The sequence below is a fragment of the Bos javanicus genome, chromosome 16, assembly GCF_032452875.1.
Source record: "Bos javanicus breed banteng chromosome 16, ARS-OSU_banteng_1.0, whole genome shotgun sequence".
Lineage (NCBI taxonomy): Eukaryota > Metazoa > Chordata > Mammalia > Artiodactyla > Bovidae > Bos > Bos javanicus.
This window is the reverse complement of record NC_083883.1, coordinates 6,167,659-6,195,530: the sequence shown is the minus strand read 5'-3', so window position 1 is coordinate 6,195,530 and position 27,872 is coordinate 6,167,659. Positions and strand designations below refer to the sequence as shown.

General features: G+C 37.6%; 1 protein-coding gene across 1 annotated transcript in view; it reads right to left on the bottom strand.

The window, feature by feature from the left end:
• CR1L (complement C3b/C4b receptor 1 like) overlaps nt 1–27,872 on the bottom strand; it is a 64,203-nt gene that overhangs the window by 2,588 nt on the left and 33,743 nt on the right. Inside the window, 5 exon segments of the mRNA XM_061383789.1 lie at nt 332–442; nt 520–601; nt 604–687; nt 5,211–5,308; nt 5,454–5,739. Coding sequence (XP_061239773.1) covers nt 332–442; nt 520–601; nt 604–687; nt 5,211–5,308; nt 5,454–5,739 — 661 coding nt within the window.

The window sequence follows — 27,872 nt, the reverse complement described above, 5'->3', positions numbered from 1 at the left end:
GCTTTTCCCACATATCAATCTTTTTCTGGATCTCTGAAAATTGCTCTTTTTCTTTAATGCTTGGAGACTATGATTTCTTCACTTAATGTGTCACCTATATATGTTCATAACTAGTAGCTGTACTTGTGTTTTTGAACTTGCCATTTAATTTATGTTTCAGGTTTTCCTTCATATCTCATGTTACTAGTTCCACCTGTTCTTCACTCTTACCTTCCATATACACTTCCCAAACTTAATACCTCTGAATATTTCCTTTATTTTTTTCCAAATCACACTAAACCCTTTTTTAAATGAAGTTCACTTTCAGTGTTCAGCAGGCCAATCAGCTCACACTCATCCCTCATCACAAATGAAGGATACTTTTGCTCCAAGGTGGAAATTAAGTGCAAAGAGTACACTTCCATTAGGAAATTAGTACAGAAAGTCAGCACAAAATTTCACTAGGGGAAAAAAAAAACACCAGGAATGAGATTTTCCCATGAGGGACAAAGAGACTGATCTGCAAACCAGAGAGTATAGGCACACTGGGGGGCTGCCGGGCCCCAATCTCCCTGGGATGTGCAGCACAGAGAAGCAGTCCCTCTGAGATCATAGCTGGGCTATAGAACACTTCCTGTCCAGGAGAAAAGTCATCCTTGTGGCTTGGAGTGTGTTTACCATGCAGAATTTCTGGAGGTGGCTGACATACTGGAGAAAGAGAAACAAAGTCCTCTGAATTGTGTGAAAATAACTTTTCCTCATTGATGAGCTAGCCAAGAGACTCATAACCATATGTCTATAGTTTTAACAGTTGTGGTAGACTAACATTTTATTGATGGCAAATTTAAACAGAGAGAGAAAGAGAGTCTTGTTAAAAGAACTGATACATTGCAGCACAGTGACTAGAACTGAGACATCCTCAGTTCATGGTTTTCCACCTAAAGTATACTTCTGAAATGACATAGCAGACAGTTCCCATCCACATTTTGTTCTATTGATATCACTGTTCACTCAATACACAGTTGTTAGATTGATGGATTTTTATATCTTCATACCTCCTTTCTAGAATGGCATCACCAATTTACATCCACCTTCTTGGCAATAAGAATTGCTTGTGCTCAAATCTCATCCAACATGTTGCCCAATCACCTATCACACTATGCTGTGACCAACAAAATTCAGACATCTCTTTCCAACTCTGCAGTGGCCACCTGCCATGTTTTGGCAGAGAAAATCAGTCTCCTTTCTGCACTCTATAGAGCCAAGTCCTCCTCAACCATTCATTTCATTCCAATGAAAAGAGAATCATTGAGTGAAATCTTCTGAAAAGCCTACAGTCCTCACAATAAGGCTGCATATTCTATACCATAATTCGTATCTGAGTCTCTGTCTCTATATACAGTTGATTTGAACCCAGAATCAGAATACATTTGAATCTCTTAAATTACGTAAAACTGTAGTAACGTGAAAAGTCATTTCAGCTTGGCTTAAATCAGGTCAGTTTCTCAGCCTAGACTTTAGCTTTCTCAAGAATAAAATGGGGCATTGCACTAGAATAAATTACCCCTTTAAGGACTTTGTAAATACTCTGATGTTGTAATATCGAATTTCAGGGCTCATCAGTCCCTTGTTTCCCTTGATTAATAAGTGCACTGTGGTGTGATATTTAAGTACCATGCTGTTAAATCTCTGTTGACTAAGCCTCACACTTCTGCATTCTCCTTTGACTGCTGAGGCTACAATCCTGAAAGCTAAAATTGATTGTCTTTCTTGCCAGCTGTGTCCTGGTTAAGCTGACAGTTGAAGGCATATATACTAAATTAAAAGGCAGGAAGATGATAGAAGTCATTCTTGTAGACGGGCTCAGGAAGTGGCAATTGATGGCTCTTTCTTAGTAGCAGCAACTTTAATTCCAGCAATGGCAATGACTGCATGCTCCAGCAACCTCAGCTACCTTCTGGCAGCAGTGGCGGCTTCTGCAACATGAGCAGCTGAAGGAAATACCTGTTCACTGACAGTTTCAGGCACCTGTGCTCTAGTCCAGAGGAAATGGCAGGTTTCTGAGCTCTGGTAACATTTCCTGCCTCCTTTAGCTCTTCTTGCCCTTTTAACACTTACTGCCTGCACTAAACCCCTCACTCCTTCAAATATATAGACTAGTTTGTTTGTTTGTTTGTTTGTTTTCACGGCTCTAAAATCAGGTAGACTTAGGTTCTGGTCCTCCCCATAGTTCAGTTCAGTTCAGTCGCTCAGTCGTGTCCAACTCTTTGAGACCCCATGAACTGTAACATGCCAGGCCACCCTGTCCATCACCAACTCCCAGAGTCTACCAAAATCCATTTAAATTGAGTTGTTGATGTCATCCAATCATCTCATCCTCTGTCATCCCCTTCTTCTCCTGCCTTTAATCTTTCCTTCAGTCTTTCCCAGGGTCTTTTCAAATGAGTCAGCTCTTCGCATCAGGTGCCCAAAGTATTGGAGTTTCAGCTTCAACTTCAGTCTTTCCAATGAACACCCAAGACTGATCTGCTTTAGGATAGACTGGTTGGATCTCCTTGCAGTCCAAGGGACTCTCAAGAATCTTCTCCAAAACCACAGTTCAAAAGCACCAATTCTTCGGCACTCAGCTTCCATCACAGTCCAACTCTCGCATCCATACATGACCACTGGAAAAACAATAGCCTTGACTAGATGGACCTTTGTTAACAAAGTAATATCTCTGCTTTTTAATATGCTATCTAGGTTGGTCATAACTTTCCTTTCAAGGAGTAAGCGTCTTTTAATTTCATGGTTGCAATCACTATCTGCAGTGATTTTGGAGCCCAAAAAAGTAAAGTCTGACACTGTTTCCACTGTTTCCCCATCTATTTGCCACAAACTGATGGGACCGGATGCCATGACCTTAGTTTTCTGAATGTTGAGCTTTAAGCCAACTTTTTCACTCTCGACTTTCACTTTCATCAAGAGGCTCTTTAGTTCTTCACTTTCTGCCATAAGGGTGGTGTCATCTGCATATCTGAGGTTATTGATATTTCTCCTGGCAATCTTGATTCTAGCTTGTGCTTCATCCAGCCCAGCATTTCTAATGATGTACTCTACATATAAGTTAAATAAGCAGGATGACAATATACAGCCTTGACATACTCCTTTTCCTATTTGAAACCAGTCTGTTGTTCCATGTCCAGTTCTAACTGTTGCTTCCTGACCTGCATACAGGTTTCTCAAGAGGCAGATCAGGTGGCCTGGTATTCCCATCTCTTTCAGAATTTTTCACAGTTTATTGTGGTCCACACGGTCAAAGGCTTTGGCATAGTCAATAAAGCAAAAATAGATGATTTTCTGAAACTCTTTTGCTTTTTTGATGATCCAGCAGATGTTGGCAATTTGATCTCTGGCTCCTCTGCCTTTTCTAAAACCAGCTTGAACATCTGGAAGTTCGCGGTTCCCATATTGCTGAAGCCTGGCTTGGAGAATTTTGAGCATTACTTTACTAGCATGTGAGATGAGTGCAATTGTGTGGTACTTTGACCAATCTTTGGCATTACTTTTCTTTGAGATTGTAATGAAAACTGACCTTCTCCAGTCCTATGGCCACTTCTGAGTTTTCCAAATTTGCTGGCATATTGAGTGCAGCGCTTTCACACCATGTTCTTTTAGGATTTGAAATAGCTCAACTGGTATTCCAAGATCTCCACGAGCTTTGTTTGTACTGATTCTTCCTCAGGCCCTAATGTGAATGACTTCACATTCCAGGATGTCTGGCTCTAGGTGAATGTGAGTGATCATACCATCGTGATTATCTGGCTCATGAAGATCTTTTTGGTACAGTTCTTCCCTGTATTTTTGCCACCTCTTCTTAATATCTTCTGCTTCTGTTAGGCCCATGCCATTTCTGTCCTTTATTGAGCCCATCTTTGCATGAAATGTTCCCTTGGTATCTCTAATTTTCTTGAGATCTCTAGTCTTTCCCATTCTATTATTTTCCTCTATTTCTTTTCACTGATCACTGAGGAAGGCTTTCTTATCTCTCCTTTCTATTCTTTGGAACTCTGCATTCAAATGGGTATATCTTTCCTTTTCTCCTTTGCTTTTGGCTTCTCTTCTTTTCAAAGCTATTTGTAAGGCTTCCTCAGACAGCGATTTTGCTTTTTTGCATTTCTTTTTCTTGGGGGTGGTCTTGAGACCTGTCTCCTGTACAATGTCATGAACCTCTGTCCATAGTTCATCAGGTACTCTATCAGATCTAGTCCCTTAAATCTATTTCTCACTTCCACTGTATAGTCCTAAGGGATTTGATTTAGGTCATACCTGAATGGTCTAGTGGTTTTCCCCACTTTCTTCAATTTAAGTCTGAATTTGGCAATAAGGAATTCATGATCTGAACCACAGTCAGCCCCATAGTTGCTATCTTAATAATCTTGAACAGTTATCTAACCTGTCTAAGACTCAGTTTCTCTGTAAAACATGAAAAGAATATTAATTACCTCATGCCTTTATTTTAAGAATTAAGTGCAAGGGCTGACCTGATAGCTCAGTTGGTAAAGAATCTGCCTGCAATGCAGGAGACTCCAGTTCCGTCCCGGGGTCTGGAAGATCCGCTGGAAAAGGATAGACTACCCACTCCAGTATTCTTGGGCTTCACTTGTGACTCAGTTGGTAAAGAATCCACCTGCAATGCAGGAGACCTGAGTTTGATCCCTGGGTTGGGAAGATCCCCTGGAGAAAGGAAAGGCTACCCACTTCAGTATTCTGGCCTAGAGAATTCCCTGGACTGTATAGTCCATGGGGTCGCAAAGAGTTGGACACAACCGAGCAGCTTTCACTTTCACTTCACTTAGACTACATAATGGTGCTTAACAAGAGGACTCATTATGTATTAGCACTTACAGTACTCAAGAGTAACTAATGCATTTTTAAAAAAATATTATTTTAACTTAAAAGAAGAAGTAACTGAAAGATTATAGAGAGTATCAGTGGTGATATGTGCAGAAAATTTGTTTATAAAAATCGCAAGGAGATTGTGCATTCTTTGCCCTGATTTATCTTTGCTTCTGAGTTTGAACATGTACACATATGCACATACCTGCTTTATTTCATGTTTCCTCCCAAGAAAATGTACTCTTACACACTGCTCATTACACATCTCCCCCCCCCGGGACAAAAACAAATCTCCTTAGCCTCCTACAACTCGTGTCATTTGTAGGCACCTTCATGGCCTCAGTCAGACTCACCCCTGGAGCAACTGAGCAGCTCCAAATCCCACATATTTTGGGCCTGGAAATGAACAATGGAGAGTCCTTTCATGGTAAAGCCAGATTGACACATAAAACTCATGATTTCATATAAAAAAAAAAAAAAAAACTTTTGTTCTCAGTTCAGTTTAGTTCAGTTGCTCAGTCGTGTCCGACTCTTTGCAACCTCATGAATCGCAGCACACCAGGCCTCCCTGTCCATCACCAACTCCCAGAGTTCACTCAGACTCATGTCCATTGTTCTCAGACATCTTTATTAAATTTTCAATGACTAGAGGTGTGCATTTATTAGATATAATGCACTGAAGGGGAGGTCTGCTCCAGATGCCCACTTGATTGTCTTCGCTGTTGCAATATATTGACAGTTCACCCATGAGGTCAGTCAGCTTTTGCCTTCTCTCTCCAAGATTGCAGTGGTAGGTCACCACTGTTTCATACTTAAAATATTCCCTGTTGGCGCTATTGAAATCTCCATTGGTAATGCCTGGGAGTGGCCCACAAAGAATGCCTAGGGAAATGGAAAGCAGTGAATTAAAATGACTATTGAGAGAAATCAAATGAGTCACTAAATGGCAACTATCTTTATTTTACCTTTATTATTAGATTTGAATCTTTGCTAACCTAGATAAGCTTTTACAAAGTTTTAATTTACATCATCATGCCTAAATACAATTTGAGTATATTTGGGTAAGCATGAGAAGATTTATGAAGCTGTAGACTATGCTGAATATTTTGAAAATCCAAATGATGTAAATAGAAATATAAATTACTAATATTCACTAAAGTAGATATAGAAAGATAGTATAGACCAAGAAATTGTAAAAATAGAAAAAAAATTCACAAAAAAGTTATATCATAGTTTCATGTAGTATATACTTCTAAATGTAATTTTGAATGTTTCACAAGATATAAAGGATAAAACTTACCAATTCATTTTATCAAGCCTAAGTTTGATTTCATAATAGTGTACACCTGTAAAAGTGACCACAGAGTAGCCTACAAGAAATGTCAGACACAGTTTTAAATGTAAAAGTAGGACATAACACATGACAGGACATGGAAAAAGTTGTATTTTTCTAACACTATATAACTGGAGTAAATAATATCAACCAAATTTCTAAAACAAAATTAAAAATGAAAATTCTTAAGGAAGTCTTTGCTTCTGGTACTTTCAATAATTGACATTAATTATCTCTCCACCCATTTCCCACTTACCTCTGGAGAAAAACTAGAAATGATGTAAAAATATAAAATATGTATCAGGGTGCTAACAAATGAGGGACTATGGTCTCATAGAAGATAAAAATCCAGGAAAGAATCTAGCATTTGAGCTGCTTTTCCCTTGGGAAAATTAGTTGATTCAGGAGGGGGCATTTGATAGGCTTATTGAGTCAAAGGCTTTCCTGATATCAGGGCTTCCCTGAAAGCTCAGTTGGTAAAGAATCCACCTGCAATATGGGAGACCTCAGTTCCATTCCTGGGTCGGAAAGATCTGCTGGAGAAGGGATAGGCTACCCACCCCAGTATTCATGAGCTTCCCTTGTGGCTTAGCTGGTAAAGAACCCGCCTGCAATGTGGGAGACCTGGGCTTAATCCCTGGGTTGGGATGATCCCCTAGAGAAAGGAAAGACTACCCACTCCAGTATTCTGGCCTAGAGAATTTCCTGGACTGTATAGTCCATGGGGTCCCAAAGAGTCAGACACAACTGAGCGCCTTTCACTTTCTCTTTGAGTCAAAGGACAAAAATTGCAGTTCAGGGCCTTCAAATTAGAAATTTTATTAATATCTCTTGATATGTACTGAGACTTTAAAAAACCAGGCTCTGTGACTCAAGATTATTGGAATTATTCTTCAGGTGCTGGTGGCCCAGAAAAATTAGTTTTTGAAATTGAATTAAAGTCAGATTGCTAGGGTCCCCAGGTACCTGGCAGGAACAACAGCAACAATAAAATCCCTCTCTGGAAGAAAATTCGTCATCCAAAACCTTGAATTTATTTCTACAGAAAAGCTTGCAAATATCATTCCTGATACACAATTAAAGGTATCCAGGTACTTGAACAAGTAAAATAACAAGAACAAAACCTAGCACAATCACTGACAATAGAAAGTGACCCATTAGTACTCCAGATATTGGAATTTTTGTTATCAGATTTTATAAAACTATATCATTATTAATAATAAAGGATAAAATACACAAAATGGAAATTTTTGGTAAAAATTAAAAACAATTGAAGTGACAGGGCAAATTTTGAAAGAACCTAATAGAAGTTCTACAATTATAAAATGCAGTTAACTGAAATTCTGAATTTGGATAAGATTAGTGGCAGTTTAGATACAGTTGAAAATTTAATCATTGGAAATTAGAATAGAAGAAAACATCAAGAACACAGGGCAACAAAAGAAACCTAAATACAGACAGGAGAGTAACAGTCTTGTAGAATAGAGGAATAAGGATAAGCACATGTTTAAGATAGAAAAATAAGGCATCCCACAATGAAGGGAGAGAGATAATAGTGCATAAACAACATGTGAAGAAATAATGATAGAGATTTTTCCAAAACTGTTGAAAGACATCGAACCACAAATTCAAAACACAATACAAACCCCAAAAAAACAAATACAAAGAAATCCCTACCTAGATGCATTATTAATATTGTAAAATATCAGAAGCAATTTTAAAAGCAGTCAGAAAACAGGATAACTTTCAAAGAATCATACTTAGAATAATGTTTAAAACCTTTATTGCCAGAAGACTTATAATACAGAAATGCTTAAAAATTATTCTTTAGGCTGAAGGAAAATAGTGTCACATAGAACTGATAGAAATGCAATATGGAAGAAGTATAACAGAGTTAACATGTGGATAAATATAAATAAATACCACTTTTATAAAAGCAGCAACTATAATGTCTCATGAGATACAAAATGTATGTAAAAAATAGTAGGAAATGGCAGGAGGACATAAATGGAGTTAAGATTGCTATGGGTTCTTGCATTGTTTGGGATGTGGTAAAATCATTATTTATAATAGATTATATAATTATAATAGGTTATAATTAAGATAAATTCAATTATAATAAATCAAGGATCTATACTGCAGTCTCTAGGATAATAAATAAAATATACAAATAAATAAAATAACAAAATTTGCTTGAGGAGAAAAAATAGGGTAATAAAAATGATTAATTTAAAAATGTTAGGAAGAATAAAGGAAAAACTTAAACAAAAAATAAATACCAAGATGCTAGACTTAAACTTTACTATATAAGTAACTATATTAGTTTGAAATATTCTAAGCATTTCAATTAAAGGCAAAGATTTTCAGAGTGAATGAAACAACAAAATCTGAGTATATGATGTTTACAAGAGATAAGTTTTATTTTATTTTTAATTATATTTTGGCCATGCTGGGCAGCTTGCAAGCTCTTACTTAGTTTCCTAACCAGGGATTGAACTCAGGCTCTCAGCAGTGAGAATAGACAGTCCTAACCACTGAACTTCCAGGGTATACCCTGATAAATTTTAAATGTAAGACAAAGAATGGATGAAAGTAAAAGATTTGAAACATATGTAATACAAAATCAGAAAAGAAAGGTCAATATTTCCATATTAATATTATAAAAATAGATTTTAATGAAAGAAATATTATGAAAGGTAAAGAGGGACATTTCATTATGATAAAAGAGTCAATTCAGCAAGAAGGAAAAATAACAGAGATAGACAAATCTAGTCATATTCAGTAATCATAGTGGTTTGAATGGCAACTCCCTAAAAAGATATTTCATGTCCAAATCCATGGAACTTGTGAATGAGAATTTGTTTGGAAAAAGAGTCTTTGAAGATATAATTAAGTAAAGAATCTTGAAATGAGATCAACTTGGATTAACAGAGTGGATCTTCAATCTAAAGTGAGCTTGTAAGAGAAGAGAAGGGTAGACATACACAGAGGAAAGCATGTGCAATGGAGGCAAATAGTGGAGAAATATATCTGTAAGTGAAGGAATGCCAAGGATTGCATCAACCACCACAGGTGGGAAAGAGGGATAGGACAATTTTTTTTTTTTTTTTTTTCCTCCCAGGAAAAGGAATCAATCTTGCTGACATGTTGATTTTAAACTTCTGGATTTTGAACTGTGAGACAAAATTTTCATTTTAACCTATTAAATTTGACTACACTAAAGGCTTTGACTGTGTGGATCACAACAAACTGGAAAATTCTTCAAGAAGTGGGAATACCAGACCACTTTACCTGTCTCTTGAGAAACCTGTATGCAGGTCAAGAAGCAACAGGTAGAACTGGACATGGAACAATGGGATGGTTCCAAATTAGGAAAGTAGTACATCAAGGCTATATACTGTCACACTGCTTATTTAACTTATATGCAGAGTACATCATGTGAAATGCCAGGCTGGGTGAAACACAAGCTGGAATCAAGATTGCCAGAAGAAAATATCAATAACCTCAGATATGCAGATGAAACCACCCTTAGAGCAGAAAGTGAAGAGGAACTGAAGAGCCTTGAGATAAAGGTGAAGAGGAGAGTGGAAAAGCTGGCATAAAACTAAACATTCAAAAAACTAAGATCTGAAGCAGTTCCAAGATGATAGAGGAATAGGACAGGGAGACCACTTTCTCCCCAAAAATTCATCAAAAGATCATTTGAATGTTGAGCAAATTCCACAAAACAGCTTCTGAACGCTGGTGGAGGACACCAGGCACCCAGAAAGGCAACCCAACCTTTTCAAAAGGAGTGGTCTTAAGGCTACTATAAGAAAAAGACTGAAAGCCAGAAAGCCAGAGACAGAAGGCTTAACTCCAGAACTTTAGAACATCAGAAAACTCCTGACTCCAGAGGATGTTAATAGACAAAAGCTCACTCAAAAGTCTCCATACCTACACTGAAACCAAGCTCCACCCAAGAGCCAACAAGTTCCAGTGCAAGACACACCATGTTAATTCTTCAGCAAAACAGGAACACAACCCCAAGCATTAAGAGAAAGGCTGCCCAAAACCATCCCAAACACATAGACACCCCAAAACTCACCATTGGACATTTCATTGCACTCCAGAGAGAAGAGATCCACCTCCACCCACTAGAACACAGATGCAAGCTCCTCCAAACAGAAAGTGTTGACACACCACTGATCCAACCCCACCCACAGGGAGCAGATTCCACAATTAAGATTAACCATGAACTCCCAGACTGCAGAAAGGGTACCACAAACACAGCAATCTAAACAAAGTGAAAGGGCAGAGAAATATTCAGCAGGTTAAGGAACATGATAAAAACCCAACAAACCAAACCAAAGAACAGGAGATAGGAAGTCTACCTGAAAAGAATTCAGAATAGTGGTAGTAAAGATGATCCAAAATCTTGAAAACAAAATGGAGTTACAGATAAACAGACCAGAGACAAGCACTGAGAAGATGCAAGAAATGTTTAACAAGAACCTGGAAGAAATTATGAAGATTCAATCAATAATGAATACTGCAATAGCTGAGATTAAAAGCACTCTAGAGGGAGCCAATAGTAGAAGAACTGAAGCAGAAGAGAGGATAAGTGATGTGGAAGATAAAATGGTGGAAATAAGTGAAGCAGAGAGGGAAAAGAAAAAAAAAGAATTAAAAGAAATGAGGACAACCTCAGAGACCTCTGGCACAATGTTAAGTGCCCCAACATTCGAATCATAGGTGTCCCAGAAGAAGAAAACAAAAAGAAAGGGCATGAAATAAATATATGAGGCTATTTCCCTCTCCCTAAAATGGAGAGGGAAATAGCCAACCAAACCCAAGAAACCCAGAGAGTCTCAAATAGATAAACCAAGGCAAAACACCCCAAGAAACATATTAATCAAACTAACAAAAATTAAGCACAAAGAGCAAATATTAAAAGCAGAAATTGAAAAGCAACAAATAACACACAAGTGGATCCCCATAAGGATAACAGCTTATCTTTCAATAGAAACTGTTCAGGCCAGAAAGGAATGGAAAGACATACTTAAAGTGATGAAAGAGAAAAATTTACAACCAAGATTACTCTACCCTGCAAGGATCTCATTCAGATATGAAAGAGAAATCAGAAGCTTTACAGACAACTAAAAGTTGAGAGAATTCAGCACCACCAAACCAGCTCTTCAACAGATGCTAAAGGATCTTCTCTAGACAGGAAAGACTAAAGGTTTATAAAAACAAACCCAAAGCAACAAAGTAAATGGTAATGGGATCATACTTATCAATAATTACCTTAAATGTAAATGGGTTAAATGCTCCAACCAAAATGAAAAGACTGGCTGAATGCATACAAAAACAATACCCCTATATATGCCATCTACAGGAGACCCACCTCAAACCTAGGTACATATACAGACTGAAAGTGTGGGGCTGGAAAAAGATATTTCATGCAAATGAGACCAAAAGAAAGCAGGGGTAGCAATACTCCTATCAGATAAAATAGACTTTGAAATAAAGATCATGTTAAGAGACAAAGAAAGACACTACGTGATGATCAAAGGATCAATTCAAGAAGAAGATGTAACAATTATAAAGATATATGCACCCAACATAGGAGCACCACAATATGTAATGCAAATGCTAACAAGTATGAAAGGGAAAATTACAGTAACACAATAATAGTGGGAGACTTTAATATCCCACTCACACCTACGGATAGATCAACCAAACAGAAAATTAGCAAGGAAACACGAGCTTTTAAATGATACAATGGACCAGTTAGACCTAATTGATATCTACAGGGCTTTTCACCCCCTTAAAAAAAATGGATTTCACCTTTTTCTCAAGGGCACAAGGAACATTCTCCAGGATAGATCATATTCTGGGCCATAAATCTAGCCTTGGTAAATTTTTTTAAAAATTGAAATCATTTCAAGCATCTTTTCTGATCACAATGTGGTAAGATTAGATGTCAACTACAGGGGGGGGAAAAGGCTATTAAAAACACAAACATATAGAGGCTAAACAACACGCTTCTGAATGACAAGCAGATCATGGAATAAATCAAAAAGGAAATCAAAATATGCATAGAAATGAATGAAAATGAACACACAACAACCCAAAACCTATCGGATTCAGTAAAAACAGTGCCAAGAGGGAGGGTCATAGCAATACATGCTTACCTCAAGAAACAAGAGAAACATCAAATAAACAACCTAACTTTACACATAAATCAACAAGAAAAAGAACGGAAGAAGTTCAAAGTTAGTAGAAGAAAAGAACTCATAAAAATCAGAGCAGAAATAAATGAAAAAGAAATGAAGATGACTATAATAAAAATCAACAAAACTGAAAGCTGGTTCTTTGAGAAGATAAATAAAATAGACAGTTCTATTTCCAGTTTTTTAAGGAATCTCCACACTGTTCTCCATAGTGGCTTTACTAGTTTGCATTCCCACCAACAGTGTAAGAGGGTTCCCTTTTCTGCACACCCTCTCCAGCACTTATTATTTGTAGACTTTTGGATCGCAGCCATTCTGAATGGTGTGTGAAATGGTACCTCATATTGGTTTTGATTTGCATTTCTCTAATAATGAGGGATGTTGAGCATCTTTTCATGTGTTTGTTAGCCATCTGTATGTCTTCTTTGGAGAAATGTCTATTTAGTTCTTTGGCCCATTTTTTGATTGGGTCATTTATTTTTCTGGAGTTGAGCTGTAGGAGTTGCTTGTATATTTTTGAGATTAGTTGTTTGTCAGTTTCTTCATTTGCTATTATTTTCTCCCATTCTGAAGGCTGTCTTTTCACCTTGCTAATAGTTTCCTTTGATGTGCAGAAGCTTTTAAGGTTAATTAGGTCCCATTTGTTTATTTTTGCTTTTATTTCCAATATTCTGGGAGGTGGGTCATAGAGGATCCTGCTGTGATGTATGTCAGAGAGTGTTTTGCCTATGTTCTCCTCTAGGAGTTTTATAGTTTCTGGTCTTACGTTTAGATCTTTAATCCATTTTGAGTTTATTTTTGTGTATGGTGTTAGAAAGTGGTCTAGTTTCATTCTTTTACAAGTGGTTGACCAGATTTCCCAGCACCACTTGTTAAAGAGATTGTCTTTAATCCATTGTAGATTCTTGCCTCCTTTGTCAAAGATAAGGTGTCCATATGTGCATGGATTTATCTCTGGGCTTTCTCCAGCAATCCCACTGCTGGGCATGCACACTGAGGAAACCAGAAGGGAAAGAGACACGTGTACCCCAATGTTCATCGCAGCACTGTTTATAATAGCCAGGACATGGAAGCAACCTAGATGTCCATCAGCAGATGAATGGATAAGAAAGCTGTGGTACATATACACAATGGAGTATTACTCAGCCATTAAAAAGAATACATTTGAATCAGTTCTAATGAGGTGGATGAAACTGGAGCCTATTATACAGAGTGAAGTAAGCCAGAAGGAAAAACATAAATACAGTATACTAACGCATATATATGGAATTTAGAAAGATGGTAACAATAACCTGGTGTACGAGACAGCAAAAGAGACACTGATGTATAGAACAGTCTTATGGACTCTGTGGGAGAGGGAGAGGGTGGGAAGATTTCAATGTCTACATGACATTGAAACATGTAGAATATCATGTAAGAAATGAGTTGCCAGTCCAGGTTCGATGCGCGATACTGGATGCTTGGGGCTGGTGCACTGGGACGACCCAGAGGGATGGTGTGGGGAGGGAGGAGGGAGGAGGGTTCAGGATGGGGAACACATGTATGCCTGTGGCGGATTCATTTTGATATTTGGCAAAACTAATACAATTATGTAAAGTTTAAAAATAAAATAAAATTTAAAAAAAAATAAAATAGACAAACCATTAGCCAGACTCAAGAAAAAAGGGGAGAAAAACCAAATCAATAAAATTAGAAATGAAAATGGAGAAATTACAACAGACAACACAGAAATACAAAAGACCATAAGAGACCTCAGCTGCTGCTGCTGCTGCTGATGCTAAGTCACTTCAGTCGTGTCAAACTCTGTGCAACCCCATAGATGGTAGCCCACCAGGCTCCTCTATCCACGGGATTCTCTAAGCAATAATACTGGAATGGGTTGCCATTTCCTTCTCCCCATAAGAAACTACTATAAGCAATTATATGCCAATAAAATGGACAACTTGGAAGAAATGGACAAATTCTTAGAAAAGTATAACCTTTCAAAATTGAACCAGGAAGAAATAGAAAATCTTAACAAACCCACCACAAGCACAGAAATCAAAACTGTAACAAAAAATCTTCCAACAAACAAAAGCCCAGGACAAGAGGGCTTCACAATTGAATACTACCAAAAATTCAATGAAGAGCTAACACATCCTAATCAAAGTCTTCCAGAAAATTGCAGAGGAAGGTGAACTCCCAAACTCATTCTATGAGGCCACCATCACCCTAATACCAAAACCAAACAAAGTTGCTACCAAAAAAGAAAGCTACAGGCCAATATCACTGGTGAACAAAAATGCAACAATTCTCAACAAAATTCTAGCAAACAGAATCCAACAATATATTAAAAAGATCATACATCATGACCAAGTGAGATTTTATGCATGGATGCAAGGATTCTTCGATATTCCCAAATCACTGTGATACACCATATTAACAAACTGAAAGATAAAAGCCATATGATTATCTCAATAGATGCAGAGAAAGCCTATGACAAAATTCAACACCCATTGATGACCAAAAACTCTCCAGAAAGCAGGCATAGAAGGAACATCAATTCAATTCAGTTCAGTCGCTCAGTAATGTCTGACTCTTTGTGACCCAATGGACTGCACCACTCCAGGTCTCTCTGTCTATGCCAAGCCTCTCTGTCCACGCCAGGCCTCTCTGTCCATCACCAACTTTTGGAGTTTATTCAAATTCTTTTCCATTGAGTCGGTGGTGCCATCCAACCATTTCATTCTCTTTCGTCCCCTTCTCCTCCCATCTTCAATCTTTCCCAGCATTGCAGTCTTTTCCAAGAAGTCAGTTCTTCACATCAAGGTATTGGAGTTATAGGTTCAGCATCAGTCCTTCCAATGAATATTCAGGACTGATTTCCTTTAGGATGGACTGGTTGGATCTTCTTGCTGTCTAAGGGACTCTCAAGAGTCTTCTCCAGCACCACAGTTCAAAAGCATCAATTCTTCGGTGCTCAGCTTTCTTTATGGTCTAACTCTCACATCCATACATGACTACTGGAAAAACCATAGCCTTGACTAGATGGAACTTTGTTGGCAAAGTAATATCTCTGCTTTTTAATATGCTGTCTAGATTGGTCATAACTTTCCTTCAAAGGAATAAACATCTTTTAATTTCATGGCTGCAGTCACCATCTCTAGTGATTTTGGAGCCCCCCAAAATAAAGTATGTCACTGTTTCCACTGTTTCCCCATCTATTTGCCATGAAGTGATGGGACCAGATGCCATGACCTTAGTTTTCTGAATATTGAATTTTAAGCCAACTTTTTCACTCTCCTCTTTCACTTTCATCAAGAGGCTTTTTAGTTCTTCTCTTTCTTCCATAAGGGTGGTGTCATCTGCATATCTGAGGTTATTTATATTTCTCCCAGCAATCTTGATTCCAGCTTGTGCTTCCTGCAGCCCAGTGTTTCTCATGATGTATTCTGCATATAAGTTAAATAAGCAGGGTGACAATATACAGCCTTGATGTACTCCTTTCCCAATTTGGAACTAATCTGTTGCTCCATGTCTAGTTCTAACTGTCGCTTCCTGACCTGCATGCAGATTTCTCAAGAGGCAGGTCAGGTCCCACCTCTTTCAGAATTTTCCACAGTTTGTTGTGATCCACACAAAGGCTTTGGCATAGTCAATAAAGCAGAAATAGATGTTTTTCTGGAACTCTCTTGCTTTTTCATTGATCCAACGGATGTTGGCAATTTGAAGGAACATACCTCAACATAATAAAAGCCATGTGTGACAAACTCACAGCAAACATTATCTTCAATGGCAAAAAATTGAAAGCATTTCCTCTAAAATCAAGAACAAGACGTGGATGCCCACTCTTACCACTACTATTCAACATAGTTTTGGAATTCCTAGCCGCAGCAATCAAAGAATAAAAAGAAATAAAAAGAATCCAAGTTGGAAAAGAAGAAGTAAAACTCTCACCATTTCACATGATCCCCTACTTAGAAAACCCTAAAGATACCAAGTAAAAACTACTAGAGATAATCAATGAATATAGTAACTTTGCAGGATATAGAATAATACACAGAAAAGTATAAAACAGTGATGAAAGAAATCATAGATGACACAGATAGATTTAGAAATATACTATGTTCAAGGATTGGAAGTATCAATATAGTGAAAAATGAGTACAACACAATCTATAGATTCAACACAATCCTTACCAAGCTAACAAGGATATTTTTCAAAGAACTAGAACAAATTATTTCACAATTTGTATGGAAACACAAAAACCTCGAATAGCCAAAGCAATCTAGAAAAAGAAGAATGGAACTGGAGGAATCAGCCTTTCTGACTTCAGATTATACTATAAAGCTACAGTCATTAAGACAGTATGGTACTGGCACAAAGCCAGAAATTTAGATCAATGGAACAAAATAGAAAGCCCAGAGATATCCATGCACCTAAGGGCACCTTGTCTTTGAAAAAGGAGGCAAAAATATACAATGGAGAAAAGACAAGCTCTTTAACAAGTGGTGCTGGGAAACGTGGTCAATCACCTGAGAAGAATGAAACTAGAACACTCTCTAACACCATACACAAAAAATAAACTCAAAATGGATTAAAGATCTAAATGTAAGACCAGAAACTATAAAATTCTTAGAGGAAAACATAGGCAGAACATTCCCTGATATAAATATCAGCAAGATCCTCTATGAGCCACCATTCAGAATAATGGAAATAAAAAACAAAATAAACAAATGGGGCATAATTAAACTAAAAAGCTTTTGAACAATGAAGGAAACTTTTAGAAAGGTGAAAAGACAGCCTTCAGAATGGGAGAAAATAATAGCAAATGAAACAACTGACAAAGAATTAATCTCCAAAATATACAAGCAGCTCAATACCAGAAAAATAAATGACCCTAAAAAAAAGTGGGCCAAGGAAATAAACAGACACTTCTCCAAAGAAGAGATACATATGGATAATAAACACATGAAAAGATACTCAGCATCACTCATTATTAGAGAAATGCAAATTAAAACCACAATGAGGTACCATCTCACACAATTCAGAATGGTTGCCATCAAAAAATCTATAAACAATAAATCCTGGAGATGCTGTGAAATAAGGGGACCCTCTTACACTGTTGGTGGAAATGCAAACTAATCCATCCACTATGAAGAACAATATGGAGATTCCTTAAAAAACTGGAAGTAGAACTGCCGTACAACCCAGCAATCCCACTGTTGGCGTAAACACTGAGGAAACCAGAATTGAAAGAGACACATGCACCCCAACATTCATTGCAGCACTGTTTGCAATAGCTAGGACATGGAAGCAACCTAGATGTTCATTGGCAGATGAATGGATAAGGAAGTTGTGGTACATGGACATAATGGAATATCACTCAGTTATTAAAAAAAAAACAAACAAACAAACATGCATTTGAGTCAGTTCTAATAAGGTGGATGAAACTGGAGCCTGTTATGCGGAGTGAAGTCAGAAAGAGAAACACCAATACAGTATATTAAAGCATATTAATGAAATTTAGAATAACAGTAGCAATGAGCCTATATGCAAGATAGCAAAAGAGACAAAGATGTAAAGAACAGACTTTTGGACTATGTGGGAGAAGGTAAGGGTGGTATGATTTGAGAGGATAGCATTGAAACGTGTATGTTACCATATGTAAAATAGATGACCAGTGCAAGTTCAATGCACGAAGCAGGGCACACAAAGCTGGTGCTCTAGGGCAACCCAGAGGGATGGGGTGGGGAAGACGTGGGAGGCAGGTTCAGAATGGGGGATACATGTGCACCCATGACTGATTCATGCTGATGTATGGCAAAAACTATCACAATATTTAAAGTAATTAACTTCCAATTAAAATTCATTAAAAAAAAAAAAAAACGAAGATCATGGCATCTGGTCCCATTACTTCATGGCAAATAGATGGGAAAACAATGGAAATAGTGACAGACTTTATTTTCTTGGGCTCCAAAATCACTCCAACAGTGACTGCAGCCATGAAATTAAAAGATGCATGCTCCTTGGAAGAAAAATCATGACAAACTTAGATAGAGTATTAAAAAGCAGTGACATTACTTTGCCGACAGCAGTCTGTAAAATCAAAGCTATGGTTTTTCATGTAGACATGTGTGGATGTGAGAGTTGGACCATAAAGAAGGCTGAGCACTGAAAATTTTATGCTTTTGAATTATGGTGTTGGAGAAGACTCTTGAGAATCCCTTGGACTGTAAGGAGATCAAGGCAGGCCATCCTAAAGGAAATCAGTCTTGAATATTCATTGAAAGGACTGAAGCTGAAATTGAAGCTCCAATACTTTGGCCACCTGATGCAAAGAACTGGCTCATTTGAAAAGACCCTGAGGCGGGGAAAGATTGAAATCGGGAAGAGATGGGGATGACAGAGGATGAGATGGTTGAATGACATCACCGACTCAATGGACATGAGTTTGAGTAAACTCAGGCAGTTAGTGATAGACAGGGAGGCCTGGCATGCTGCAGTCCATGGGGTCAGAAAAAGTCAGACCTGACTTAGCAACTGAACAACAACAACAAAAATTGTGGTAATTTGTTTTGGCAGTCCTAGGAAGGTAACATATATTTTACACATTCCTCTCAATAACAGAGAATGCAAGTGGAAAGAAAAAAAAGCATCAGATCAGATCAGATCAGATCAGTCGCTCAGTCGTGTCCGACTCTTTGCAACCCCATGAATCGCAGCACGCCCGGTCTCCCTGTCCATCACCAACTCCCGGAATTCACTCAGACTCACGTCCATCGAGTCAGGGATGCCATCCAGCCATCTCATCCTCTGCCGTCCACTTCTCCTCCTGCCCCCAATCCCTCCCAGCATCAGAGTCTTTTCCAATGACTCAACTCTTCGCATGAGGTGGCCAAAGTACTGGAGTTTCAGCTTTAGTATCATTCCTTCCAAAGACATCCCAGGGCTGATCTCCTTCAGAATGGACTGGTTGGATCTTCTTGCAGTCCAAGAGACTCTCAAGAGTCTTCTCCAACACCACAGTTCAAAAGCATCAATTTTTCGGTGCTCAGCCTTCTTCACAGTCCAACTGTCACATCCATACATGACTACAGGAAAAACCATAGCCGTGACTAGACGAAACTTTGTTGGCAAAGTAATGTCTCTGCTTTTGAACATGCTATCCAGATTGGTCATAACTTTCCTTCCAAGGAGTAAGTGTCTTTTAATTTCATGGCTGCAATCACCATCTGCAGTGATTTTGGAGGCCAGAAAAATAAAGTCTGACACTGTTTCCACTGTTTCCCCATCTATTTCCCATGAAGTGATGGGACCGGATGCCATGATCTTCGTTTTCTGAATGTTGAGCTTTAAGCCAACTTTTTCACTCTCCTCTTTCACTTTCATCAAGAGGCTTTTTAGTTCTTCTTCACTTTCTGCCATGAGGGTGGTGTCATCTGCATATCTGAGGTTACTGATATTTCTCCTGGCAATCTTGATTCCAGCTTGTGTTTCTCCAGTCCAGCATTTCTCATGATGTACTCTGCATAGAAGTTAAATAAGCAGGGTGACAATATACAGCCTTGACATACTCCTTTTCCTATTTGAAACCTAGTCTGTTGTTCCATGTCCAGTTCTAACTGTTGCTTCCTGACCTGCATACAAATTTCTCAAGAGGCAGATCAGGTGGTCTGCTTTTCCCATCTCTTTCAGAATTTTCCACAGTTTATTGTGATCAAACAGTCAACTGCTTTGGCATAGTCGATAAAGCAGAAATAGATGTTTTTCTGGAACTCTTTTGCTTTTTCCATGATCCAGCGGATGTTGGCAATTTGATCTCTGGTTCCTCTGCCTTTTCTAAAACCAGCTTGAACATCAGGAATTTCATGGTTCACATATTGCTGAAGCCTGGCTTGGAGAATTTTGAGCATTACTTTACTAGCGTGTGAGATGAGTGCAATTGTGCGGTAGTTTGAGCATTCTTTGGCATTGCCTTTCTTTGGGATTGGAATGAAAACTGACCTTTTCCAGTCCTGTGGCCACTGCTGAGTTTTCCAAATTTGCTGGCCTATTGAGTGTAGCACTTTCACAGCATCATCTTTCAGGATTTGGAATAGCTCAACTGGAATTCCATCACCTCTACTAACTTTGTTTGTAGTGATGCTTTCTAAGGCACACTTGACTTCACATTCCAGGATGTCTGGCTCTAGGTCAGTGATCACACCATCGTGATTATCTGGGTCATGAAGATCTTTTTTGTACAGTTCTTCTGTGTATTCTTGCTGTCTCTTCTTAATATCTTCTGCTTCTGTTAGGTCCATACCTTTTCTGTCCTTTATCGAGCCATCTTTGCATGCAATGTTCCTTTGGTATCTCTGATTTTCTTGAAGAGATCCCTAGTCTTTCCCATTCTGTTGTTTTCCTCTATTTCTTTGCATTGATCACTGAAGAGGGCTTTCTTATCTCTTCTTGGTATTCTTTGGAACTCTGCATTCAGATGTTTATATCTTTCCTTTTCTCCTTTGCTTTCCACTCTCTTCTTTTCACAGCTATTTGTAAGGCCTCCCCAGACAGCCATTTTGCTTTTTTGCATTTCTTTTCCATGGGGATGGTCTTGATCCCTGTCTCCTGTACAATGTCATGAACCTCATTCCATAGTTCACCAGGCACTCTATCTATCAGATCTAGGCCCTTAAATCTATTTCTCACTTCCACTGTATAATCATAAGGGATTTGATTTAGGTCATACCTGAATGGTCTAGTGGTTTTCCCTACTTTCTTCAATTTCAGTCTGAATTTGGCAATAAGGAGTTCATGGTCTGAGCCACAGTCAGCTCCTGGTCTTGTTTTTGCTGACTGTATAGAGCTTCTCCATCTTTGGCTGCAAAGAATATAATCAATCTGATTTTGGTGTTGACCATCTTGTGATGTCCATGTATAGAGTCTTCTCTTGTGTTGTTGCAAGAGGGTGTTTGTTATGACCAGTGCATTTTCTTGGCAAAACTCTGTTAGTCTTTGCCTTGCTTCATTCCGTATTCCAAGGCCAAATTTGCCTGTTACTCCAAGTGTTTCTTGACTTCCTACTTTTGCATTCCAGTCACCTATAAGGAAAAGGACATCTTTTTTGGGTGTTAGTTCTAAAAGATTCTTCATAAAACCGTTCAACTTCAGCTTCTTCAGCATTCCTGGTTGGGGCACAGACTTAGATTACTGTGATATTGAATGGTTTGCCTTGGAAACAAACAGATCATTCTGTCATTTTTGAGATTGCATCCAAGTACTGCATTTTGGACTCTTTTGTTGACCATGATGGCTATTCCATTTCTTCTGAGAGATTCCTGCCCGCAGTAATAGATATAATGGTCATCTGAGTTAAATTCACCCATTCCAGTCCATTTCAGTTCGCTGATTCCTAGAATGTCGACATTCACTCTTGCCATCACTTGTTTAACCACTTCCAATTTGCCTTGATTCATGGACCTGACATTCCATGTTCCTATGCAATATTGCTCTTTACAGCATCAGACCTTGCTTCTATCACCAGTCACATCCACAGCTGGGTATTCATTTTGCTTTGGCTCCATCCCTTCATTCTTTCTGGAGTTATTTCTCCACTGATCTCCAGTAGCATACTGGGCACCTACTGACCTGGGGAGTTCCTCTTTCAGTATCCTATAATTTTGCCTTTTCATACTGTTCATGGGGTTCTCAAGGCAAGAATACTGAAGTGGTTTGCCATTCCCTTCTCCAGTGGACCACATTCTGTCAGATCTCTCCACCATGACCCTCCCATCTTGGGTTGCCCCACAGGCATGGCTTAGTTTCATTGAGTTAGACAAGGCTGTGGTCCTAGTATGATTAGATTGACTAGTTTTCTGTGAGTATGTTTTCAGTGTGTTTGGCCTCTGATGCCCTCTTGCAACACCTACCGTCTTACTTGGGTTTCTCTTACCTTGGGCGTGGGGTATCTCTTCACATCTGCTCCAGCAAAGCACAGCCATTGCTCCTTACCTTGGATGAGGGGTATCTCGTCACCGCCGCCCTTCGTGACCTTCAATGTGGGATAGCTCCTCTAGGCCCTCCTGCGCCCACGCAGCCACAGCTCCTTGAACGTGGGGTTTATATTATAAACTGATGGTCACAGAAGTGGAGATCCCTTAACTGGCCAGAGTTTCCAGGCCCTGTGTCTGGGGAAAAAAAGAGCTCCTGCTCTGAAGGATTTGCACATGGGTCTGCCTGTTAATGGGGATGTGCTGGTGTAATGAGCTTTTAATTAGGTCAGCTCAATGCTTGACCACACAGAACTGTTGGGCCCGCGTCTAAGGAGCCTACTCACAGGTATGGGTTACAGTATTTTTACTATACTAAAAAAAGCATAGTAAATCATATTTCCCTAAGAGACAGTTATAGAAAATGTCATAAAACAACTACACCTTCTTTTCTAGGGCATACATAACTTTTTTCCAAAACTGTTAATATTTGGGGCTATAAAACACTTTTCAATAAATTTCAAAGAATTAAACAAAAATATCAATAACTAAAAAATCTCCATTGTGTATATTGAAAATTATGTAACAGACTTCTAAATAAACTATTGATAGAAGAAGAGATCAAGAGGGAAATTAGGCAATTTTTTCATATAGTGATAATGAAAATGTAAAGATTGTGAGATGCAAATACAGAAATTTTTGAGAAAAATTTATATATTTAAATGTATCTTTTATAAAAAAATGAGTCAAAAACAAAAGTATCTAAGCTTGTATATCAAGAATTAATGAACAGAGAATACCAAATTAAGCTCAAAAAAAGTATCAGAAAGGAACGAATAAATCATAAGTCAATAAAATAGAAAATAATTATACACTATAGAAAATTAAAAGTTGTTTTTCAATAAATCTTGATAAACTCAGTAGAAATAATCAAGAAAAAGTAAACGTTAAATATTGTCATTAGCAAGAAATAAAGTAGGAATATCACTACATATCTCATAGCTATTAAAGCATAATAAGAAGCTGTAATAAACAATATTATACCAATACCTTAGCAAATGTAAATGAAATATATTCATTGAAAAATACAACCTATCATAACTTATTAAATAAGATATTAAAAATCTTAAAAGATCACAGCTAGTGAAGAAGTTAAATCAGTAATTAAAAGCCTAACAACAAAAACTCCCATCCAGATTACTTTACTACTGAATTATTCCAAAGATATAAAGAAAAATAATATTGTTATATAAATAATTCCAGAGAAGAGAAAAGAATGAATACTTTCCAAACACTTTGTAAGGCCAGCATAATCTTGATACCCCAAACTGACAATGGCATTAAAAGAGAGAAAAAAAAAATTAGAGTTCAACATCTCTTGAGAACATAAATTCAAGTTTTCTAAACAAAATATTAAGAAATTGAATGTAGAAGTATTTATAAAGGATAGTATAATGGTCAAATAGAATTTTTATTAACAAATTTGAAATATTAATCCAATGCTATAATCTTGCAGTAAAAATATTAGCAACCACACACACATCATACACAACAATCATTTATAACACATTATTAGAAAGATGGATTTACTCTAGTAACTCTATTTTAGCTTTCTAATGATCAATCAGTACAATAGAAAATATCAATAAATGAGAAACATGTGATTATCTCAATAGATGAAGAGTGATAAATTAGAATGCACATTCATCATAGTTTCCAAGGATGTGGAGCAGCTGGACAATTCATATGCTTCTGATAGGAGTGTAAATTTGTACAACCATTTTATAAAATCTTTTGGCGGTATTTACTAAAACTGAATAGGTTTATACTCAGCAATTCCACATATAGAAATATAAAAAATTTGTACATTTTGCATGCATAGATTTGGACATATACAAAGATTTGCAAGTTTATATAGATTTCCATATGTACTTGCAAAAAAAACTGCTGATATTTAAAGTTAAATTTAGAAATTAATTAAATTCTTACAATGAAATATAGAGCAACAGAAAAGATCCAATTAATCTTACATGAATGAGTCTCTAAGTATAACACTGATTAGAAGCTGGACACAAGAATAAACATTTTTTGATCCCTTTTATATAAAACTTAAGAGGAGGCAAAGCTAAACTTTGGTGATAGAAGTCAGAATAATAGTTACCTTGAAAAGATAATAACTTAGAAAAGGCAATAGGGGAAGCCTGAGCTGTTGATAATGTTCTATATATTATCTGAATTCTATTTACATGGGTGAGTCACTGTGTAAAAATTCATTGAACTGAATGAATAAGATTGTATGCCTTACTATATATGTGTTAAACTTCAATAAAAAGTCTGTATAGTTCTATTTCTAGTTTTTTAAGGAATCCCCACACTGTTCTCCATAGTGGCTGTACTAGTTTGCATTCCCACCAACACTGTAAGTGGGTTCACTTTTCTCCACACCCTCTCCAGCATTTATTGCTTCTAGACTTTTGGATAACAGCCATTCTGACTGGCGTGAAATGATACCTCATTCTGGTTTTGATTTGCATTTCTCTGATAATGAGTGATGTTGAGCATCTTTTCATATATTTGTTAGTCATCTGTATGTCTTCTTTGGAGAAATTTCTGTTTAGTTCTTTGGCCCATTTTTTTGATTGAGTCATTTATTTTTCTGGAATTGAGCTGTAGGAGTTGCTTGTATATTTTTGAGATTAGTTGTTTGTCAGTTGCTTCATTTGCTATTATTTTCTCCCATTCTGAAGGCTGTCTTTTCACCTTGCTTATAGTTTCCTTTGTTGTGCAGAAGCTTTTGATTTTAATTAGGCCCCATTTGTTTATTTTTCCTTTTATTTCCAGTATTCTGGGAGGTGGGTCATAGAGGATCCTGCTGTGATGTATGTCGGAGAGTGTTTTGCCTATGTTCTCCTCTAGGAGTTTTATAGTTTCTGGTCATACATTTAGATCTTTAATGCATTTTGAGTTAATTTTTGTGTATGGTGTTAGAAAGTGTTCTAGTTTCACTCTTTTACAACTGGTTGACCAGTTGTCCCAGCACCACTTGTTAAAGAGATTGTCTTTTCTCTGTTGTATATTCTTGCCTCCTTTGTCAAAGATAAGGTGTCCATAGGTGCATGGATTTATCTCTGGGCTTTCTATTTTGTTTCATTGATCTATATTTCTGTCTTTGTCCCAGTACCATACTGTCTTGATGACTGTGGCTTTGTAGTAGAGCATGAAGTCAGGCAGATTGATTCCTCCAGTTTCATTCTTCTTTCTCAAGATTGCTTTGGCTATTTGAGGTTTTTTGTATTTCCATACAAATTGTGAAATTATTTGTTCTAGCTCTGTGAAAAAATACTGTTAGTAGCTTGATAGGGATTGCATTGAGGCTATAGATTGCCAGAGGGACGGTATGGGGAGGGAGGTGGGAGGAGAGTTCAGGACGGGAAACATGAGTTCACACGAGGCAGATTCATGTCAATGTATGGCAAAACCAATACAATATTGTAAAGTAATTAGCCTCCAATTCAATTCCAGAAAAATAAACGACCCAATCAAAAAATGGGCCAAAGAATTAAATAGACATTTCTCCAAAGAAGACGTATAGATGGCTAACAAACACATGAAAAGATGCTTAACATCACTCATTATCAGAGAAATGCAAATCAAAACCACAATGAGGTATCATTTCATGCCAGTCAGAATGGCTGCAATGCAAAAGTCCACAAGCAATAAATGCTGGAGTGGATGTGGAGAAAAGGGAACCCTCTTACACTGTTGGTGGGAATGCAAACTAGTACAGCCACTATGGAGAACAGTGTGGAAATTCCTTAAAAAACTGTAAATAGAACTGCCATACGACCCAACAATCCCACTGCTAGGCACACACACAGAGGAAATCAGAATTGAAAGAGACATGTGTACCCCAATGTTCATTGCAGCACTGTTTATAATAGCCAGAACATGGAAACAACCTAGATGTCCATCAGCAGATGAATGGATAAGAAAGCTGTGGTACATATACACAATGGAGTATTACTCAGCCATTAAAAAGAATACATTTGAATCAGTTCTAATGAGGTGGATGAAACTGGAGCCGATTATACAGAGTGAAGTAAGCCAGAAAGAAAAACACCAGTACAGTATAAGTGGCACCCCACTCCAGTACTCATGGCTGGCAAATCACATGGACAGAGGAGCCTGGTAGGCTGCAGTCCATGGGGTAGCTAGGAGCTGGACACGACTGAGCGACTTCACTTTCACTTTTCACTTTCATGCATTGGAGAAGGAAATGGCAACCCACTCCAGTGTTCTTGCCTGGAGAGTCCAAGGGACGGGGGAGCCTGGTGGGCTGCCATCTATGGGGTCGCACAGAGTCAGACATGACTAAAGCGACTTGGCAGCAGCAGCAGCAGCAACGCATATATATGGAATTTAGAAAGATGGTAATGATAACACTGTATGCAAGACAGCAAAAGAGACATAGATGTATAGAACAGTCTTTTGGACTCTGTGGGAGAGGGAGGAGGGGGATGATTTGGGAGAATGGCATTGAAACATGTATAGCATCATATAAGAAATGAATCACCAGTCCAGGTTTGATGCAGGATACAGGAAGCTTGGGGCTGGTGCACTGGGATGACCCAGAGGGATGATATGGGGAGGGAGGTGGGAAGGGGGTTCAGAATTGGGAACACATGTACACCCGTGGCAGATTCATGTTGATGTATGGCAAAACCAATACAATATTGTAAAGTAAAAAAATAAAATAAAATAAATAATTTTTTAAAAAAATCTAGCAAACTTTTAAACGTAGAATCTAAACGAAAAATATACAGATGTTCAGTGTAAACTCCTTTTGATTTTTGTATACACACAGCTTTTTATAATAAATACGATGATTCTAAAAAAAATAATAAATAAAAGAGAAGTAATGCCAATCTCACCTAAATTCTATAGGAAAACAAATACATGGGACATTACAAGATGATTTTATGAGATTACCATAAGTTTAATACTGAAATGTGATTTTTTTAAATTATGAGAAAGAAAATTACAGTCTAATCTCCCTAAAAGATATTAAGGATAGAGTAATAAAAGTGTTCTAAAATTAATGGTATTGGTTATACAAATGTGATTTTACTAAAAATCATTGAACTCGATACTTCAAAAGGCTTTTTAATATGTGAATTATACATCAAAAATATATAATATGTGTTACAAAAGCATATTAAATAACAAATAAAAATTTTAACATGTTATGAAAAATATAAAATATAAAGAAACTTCCTTAATCTGAAAATGGCTATTTACAAAAAGCCTACAACAAATATCAGATTAATAATGAATTATTTTGTTGAATTTTTCCCTTTGAGATGAGGAACAAGACAAGGATTCCACCAGTGTGAAACATACTAGCAGTCCTACCTAGCAAAAGAAAGAAAGAAAGGAAGAGAGGTAGGAAGGAGACAGAAAGAAAGAAAAAACAAAAGGTGGAGAAGGGACAAAAGGAAGAGAAGGGAAGAAAGA